This window comes from Hypomesus transpacificus, chromosome 7, assembly GCF_021917145.1.
Source record: "Hypomesus transpacificus isolate Combined female chromosome 7, fHypTra1, whole genome shotgun sequence".
Lineage (NCBI taxonomy): Eukaryota > Metazoa > Chordata > Actinopteri > Osmeriformes > Osmeridae > Hypomesus > Hypomesus transpacificus.
This window is the reverse complement of record NC_061066.1, coordinates 3,388,700-3,394,831: the sequence shown is the minus strand read 5'-3', so window position 1 is coordinate 3,394,831 and position 6,132 is coordinate 3,388,700. Positions and strand designations below refer to the sequence as shown.

At 41.5% G+C, this 6,132-nt stretch overlaps 2 protein-coding genes across 4 annotated transcripts; both read right to left on the bottom strand.

Moving 5' to 3' along the window:
* Positions 1-1,484: 1,484 nt before the first annotated feature.
* Positions 1,485-3,308, bottom strand: mgst1.1 (microsomal glutathione S-transferase 1.1). 2 transcript variants are annotated; one of them, XM_047023137.1, is made up of 4 exons: positions 3,173-3,308; positions 2,524-2,674; positions 2,314-2,408; positions 1,485-2,055 (listed from the first exon to the last, which is right to left on the bottom strand). In XM_047023137.1, exons 2-4 carry the CDS (start codon positions 2,647-2,649, stop codon positions 1,809-1,811), a joined length of 468 nt encoding a protein of 155 aa, XP_046879093.1. In that variant the 5' UTR covers positions 2,650-2,674; positions 3,173-3,308; the 3' UTR covers positions 1,485-1,808. The 2 variants fall into 2 exon arrangements, with proteins under 2 accessions (XP_046879093.1, XP_046879092.1); XM_047023136.1 differs by lacking the exon at positions 3,173-3,308 and adding an exon at positions 2,896-2,918.
* A 108-nt stretch (positions 3,309-3,416) lies between these two features.
* On the bottom strand, positions 3,417-5,746 carry LOC124469689 (microsomal glutathione S-transferase 1-like). 2 transcript variants are annotated; one of them, XM_047023138.1, is made up of 4 exons: positions 5,643-5,746; positions 4,380-4,525; positions 4,163-4,257; positions 3,417-4,088 (listed from the first exon to the last, which is right to left on the bottom strand). In XM_047023138.1, exons 2-4 carry the CDS (start codon positions 4,494-4,496, stop codon positions 3,845-3,847), a joined length of 456 nt encoding a protein of 151 aa, XP_046879094.1. In that variant the 5' UTR covers positions 4,497-4,525; positions 5,643-5,746; the 3' UTR covers positions 3,417-3,844. The 2 variants fall into 2 exon arrangements, with proteins under 2 accessions (XP_046879094.1, XP_046879095.1); XM_047023139.1 differs by having other exon boundaries at positions 5,647-5,732.
* Positions 5,747-6,132: the final 386 nt, after the last annotated feature.

Below are 6,132 nucleotides of genomic sequence, written 5' to 3'. Positions count from 1 at the left end.
AGCTGAACAATAAGGCACGGGGCAGATCTGAGAGATATGACAGCTAATGGAACACAGACAGAGCAGATGGGGAGAGAGAGGCTCTTCAGCTGTGGGCAGATAGGAATAGATACAGACGCTGAATGGATGGATGGAGTTGATGAGATGCATGGGTTGAACGTATGGATGAAGTGGAGGAGTCGGATGGAGAGAGTAATGATATTGTAGACACATGCAAACACCACACACACACACACACACAGAGACAGACAGACACAGACAGAGAAGAAACCAGGTGGATGCAGAATAGTCCTGCAAATTATAGCACACACACACACACAGAGAGAAGTCCATGACAGGTTAGGGCCACATCAATTGTGACAGGGGTGGGTCTAAGGTAGTTAGTAACAGGCCATATTTGGGGTGCTCCGTCAGTTCTTTCCCCTGCTGTGAAATGCCTGACTTGTCTGAGGAATGAGAGACCCTGGAGGGGCAAGGGCCCAGAACAAATGAGCTCCCATAAAACTCCTGCTTATACAGGAACGCATGCAAAGAGCCCGCCAGCAGCCAGCATAGCCTTCATGGTGAGGTCCCTCCACCACTTACGCTGCCCGCCCATGGATTGGAGTACTTTGGGGCGGAGTGAAGCTGTGTTGACGCCAGTCACCTTCATATTTGTGGCAGTGAGCATTCATCATAGCACCATCTGGCAGGTGCACGTTCGTACACTGAGAATTGTAGCCACTGTTGACTTACATGAGCGAAAAGCAAAGGAGACTGCTACGGTATATTTTGTAAGGCATTAGGAAGGATTGGTAAACATATGGTTTGTTTTGCCTGGATTCAGGTGGCATGTCTTGGTTTTTACATTAAGATTGTTTAGGAGTAAATACTTTTGACTTTCAGTGCAATGTTTTCTTCACCGGGCGTCGGTAGGAAATGAAATAAAAGCTCTATGGTGGTTGTGCTGGAGAATGTTTTAGCCAAGCTAATGAAGTTAATTGCCAGAGCTGAGGCACTTTTATGATCTGCACCTGGTACTTAAATAACAACTAATGAGCACACACCATCAGTTGACTTTTAAAATGTCTCCCTCTAGTGGGGAAAACAAATACTTCAGGGATAAAGGACAACTGAAGGTAACTTTATTAGGAGGTTCAGGGAGGACTTGGCTCCCGGTGCCCTTGACATGGATGATCACAGCTTCTGGCTGCTCTTGGAGAGAGGACAACAGCATTGGGAGAAAAGCAATACTCAAGTGTGTGTGTGTGTGTCAGTTCTCCTGCAGACATAAGGGAGCAAATAGTTTACTTTTTAGTTCACCAATAAATGAATCAATACCATTTGTAATATTAAAATCCCTCATTGTTAGGCTTGTGTATTATTAAACATACTCTAAGGTTAGATAGTGGAACCCCATGAATGCTGTTGCCAGGGGTTTTAATTTTTCATATATTTTGTTATCTTTCCGTTGGCTGAGCACACATTTGCCTCACACACTAACATTGAGAAAAGTTAACTTTATGTATCAACTTCTATTATGTTTTCATTTTGAATAAAAAAACTATATCCACAGCTGGCCAGGGGCATCTGCCTCCAAGTTCCACAAGTTTCTGTAAATGAATGTTTAAAAAAAGCAAGAGTCTAGAGAAGTACAAAACAAAGTATTTCACATGATTGAACCTAACAGGTCTGGTTTTGATGCAGGCTCTAATGCCCTCATACTTTTGAAATCATGAAAAGCATGCAACTTCTAAAAGCACATTCAGTTGGGTCACAGGAAGGAAGAGGCCATTGTAGGCCTCCATCCCATCACAGGACTGGTGTCTCTAGAGAAAGAGTGCTGTGCTGAGGACCCTGTAGGCCATAGAGAAGGTGGCAAGCATGCCCGTGACCCAGGACAGAGCTCTGCTGGGCTGGGGCAGAACCAGCACATAGGACACCGTGTGGCAGATCCTGGAGATCACGAAGACCCGGAAGTGGAGCACAGCGGTGGCCAGGTCCGGTCCAGTCAGGGCATAGAGCAGGCCAATCACGATGAAGGGAACGATGTTCTCAAGGTCATTCTGGTGGCATCTGGAGATGGGAGATAGATGAACACAAAAACATAACATTGATATGTTGACATGACATCTGCAAGTACCTAGCCACTAACTATCCTTAAGCAAGCACTCTGACTGTTGAAGAGTAAAAGACAATGAGGCATAATGCCGCTAGTTGAGTCATTTATCATCATTAAGATGGCATCGGTAATATGACTCTGCGTTGGTAGTGTACTACGGCCAGAGACGTGTTCTATTAGTCATCATTAGTAGCTTTTACTGGGTCCCATACCTCCGTACACGCTCCACATCCGGATCCACACGGATCATTTTCTTCTTGTCCTCAGTGGAGTGGGCCAAACTGGTGTCCTCCATGTTTGCAAACACCTGCAGGGAGTCGGTTTGAGACGAGGAGAGATTTTTAGCTGACACTCACGTAGACCTCAGCGTGCATGTTTCCTGTATATCCCAATCGTAGGATGAAAGCCTTCGGTAGTGGAACCTTTTTAGTCAGGCGGAAGTAGGAGGTCAAAAGAGACAGAAGCATCATCTTCAGGGTGACGATGGTGGCGTAGGTAGAGAAGGTCAAGAAGACCTCGCTGTCAATCATGTGGGTCAGCTCTGCCATCTTCTCTCTGTAATTATGCTGCAGACTAAAGAGCAGGGAGAAAAAGCAACATGCATGTGACTGAAAAAGTAGGGTGTAATCTGAACATTCCTCTTTGTGTGGTGTAGGTTATAGGCTAATACAAATTGCTATTAAGAAATTATTGGTTGTAGTGAAGATGCAGTGAAAAGCTTTATCATTACAGGACATCAATAAATCAAAAAGTGACTCCTATTGCTTCTCTTTGTAGAGTAGTTGCAGAATTACCAAGGTTTTGATAACCTGTAAGGAAACGCAACATTAACTACAACCATTGATCATTCCTATGCACGTATCAGGAAAGAAAGTAAGGGTTATTTGTTTACAAAGTTTTAATTGACGATTTAATGCCAACTGCGGAATATTATTTTAAGCAACTCCGTAAAAGAAGGAAAAGGGTATGCGGTCCGTTCACTGCATGGCCGATTGTTGTTGCCCAGAATACTGCGTAGAAAATACCTGCAAGTTACACTTGATTGCAAAAGTTGAGCAATGATAAGCTTACCTTCTCTACACGTCCTCGTAGAACAGTGAACAGTACAAAACTACCCGGAAGTGCTACTGTGAGCGATTCTGTCCAAGGTACACATAAATCTCGGATGTTCTAGGTTTTCCCACATTTTACTTACGCAGTCTGATGGTGAGACTGAAATGCTGCCAAATCCTGCCTACTTTTTAAATGTGTAGTGTAATCACACTTTAGTGCGCTGGGTCTCGATATATTGAAAAATGACTCTACACAAAAATAATATTGAACGTCTATATGTTTATTTAAAGCTGCACAAGGTAATAGTAGAACATAAATTCAGTATGAGAAATAGCGCCCCCAGTTCTTGTTTAGCATGTTCATCCAGCTAGAGTTTAACTGTCGGTGGTTTCACAAACAAAGACAAGGAAAGTCACCTTAGCCATATGCGATTGGCTGGAACAGGATTTCTGGAATGTAGCCGGCTGCTTCAAAAAAATAAAATTAAAATTTATATCGTACCTATTGTATCTTTAACTCTGCTGGAACATCACATAACTTTGCTGCTTAGTACAAAATGAAATCTTTTTTTTAATGAGAATTTGATGAATATACTTTAATTTGATGTACTGTATATGAAGCTTGTGTCTCTTAGTCATGTTAGGAAGGGTGTGTGTGCACAGGTGTCATCCCAAAGACAAAATGTGTCCTTTAAAGATGGAGGGGGCTGAGGACCTTGTAGGCCATAGAGAAAGTGGTGAGCATGCCCGTGACCCAGGACAGAGCTCTGCTGGGCTGGGGCAGAACCAGCACATAGGACACCGTGTGGCAGATCCTGGAGATCACGAAGACCCGGAAGTGGAGCACAGCGGTGGCCAGGTCCGGTCCAGTCAGGGCATAGAGCAGGCCAATCACGATGAAGGGAATGATGTTCTCCAGGTCATTCTGGTGGCATCTGGATAGACAGGCATGTTACGATGACATGAAATTCCAACTGGTCACATGGTCTGTTTTACGGTGCAGGCCTACCTCCGAACACGCTCCACCTGATCGTCGGGCCGCAACATCTTCTTCTTCTCCTCTGGATTCTTAGCCAACCAAAGGTCCTCCTGGTTTGAAAAAGCCTTTGCGGAAGATGTGAAAGAAAACAGCCCAATATGATGCCAGTTTCGTATATATATATATTAGTATAATTTGCAGTAATACTTTTAAGTAGCAACATTTTGGTTCCAAGTCCAAAGTATACCTTGTTTTTAAAACGAAAGAACCCTGTCATTGGAGCCATTAGCATCATCTTCAGGATCACTATGGTGGCGTAAGTGGAGAAGGCAAGGAAGACCTCATTGTCAATTAGATGTGCCATGACTGCTCACTCTTCTTGGTCTATTTAACCTGAAGGACAAAAATAGGGCTTATGAACGAGTTTCCCCTTGCTAGGAGTTAGCTCTTTCCCAAGCATAGGACTACAGTGAATTATTATTATTTTAATTTACTGTAACCTATGCATACTCTCATTGAACAAGTACAAGCCTAACCAAAACTTTCTTTTGACAAATTCATAGGCTAGAATGAATAGTTCATCATTTGAGAACTAATCATTTCATGCTTTCCACAATGAAAAATAAAGTCATAATTGCGTCAATACAAACACTTGTCAGGCTTTGTGTGCATGGGCTATATGTTGCTGTGTTTGCAGAACCCTAAAATCGTCTGAATTCACAGGTCAAATAATGTAGCATCTAGCTCAAACATATTTGATGTTTTTTAACTAGTTAGGATTTCCAATACATCTAAAATAATCAGTTGTGTCTGACCAAATATGTTAGAGCTGGAGTAGCTACACAATTCAGTGTCAGAGCATGACCATTGCCAAACACTAGCTCACTGCAGCTCCACTTCCATGAAATAAACGGCTGGAAACTGTTAGTTGAAAACAAATTAACAACCACATCTTAATATTGCAGAATTACAAAAGATACCCGTGTGCCTCTTCGGGGGTGCTATACGTTTAACGTTTCACTTTCTATAGAATGTGCTTTCAATTGACTGTTGGATTGTTTTACGCGTGCGATAATGGGTAGTACAGATAGCAGCTTTCAAAATAAAAACAGCAAACAAGACAATATAAACTTAAACTTAAATCGAAAAAAAACAAACAACAATAAAAAAATCCGTAGCCTATTCAACAACTGTTAACATTAAATGTTCAATGTTAACAAAACCATTCTCTAGGGCTAAAACTAACTAAATTTAGATATTTACAAATAGCCTGTGCAAACTACTATAAACGCGTGCAGTAGGCTTGGGCCAATCTAAAAACACAGTGAGACAAACATTAAATTACAAATAGCCTGTTACTGCAGTGCTGTAGAAAATAATATAAACATGTTTTGAATTGCGCGACTGCAAAGGTTTGGAGATAATGTACGTCTTGCCCCGCCCACACTTCATAGACATACTTGTTGAGAAACTAAAAGTATAATTTATATATAAAAAAAAACTATCATACCCACTGCTTGAATCCTTGATTTCAAATGTCAGCAGGAAGTCAAAGTCGCAGACTGTTCACGTTTGACACAGGAAGAAGTGTCACTGAGACACTTGGTTAAAGGCCATAATCGTATTGCGCAACTTTTGGAGACGGTGACTACACCTTTTTGAGTTGCTTCACGTGATAGCATCTTGATAGCATCTTTAAACCTAATATATATATATATATATATATATATATATATATATATATATATATATATATATATATATATAGCTTGTTTGTACAGTATTTACAACTGATCGAGTGTGTGTTTTTGCTCTATGCCCCAGAAAAACTATTGAAGGTAAACATTTTTCCTAGTTTGATGTCACTGTGACTCAGATTGATTCCAAAGAGCATTCAATTTCAGCCAATGCTGAGTCACCATGACAAACAGTCAATACAGGTGGCATGATCCTTAGTGTTTGCCTTGCCACCTGCTCTAGCTTCACAAATCTCAATTAAT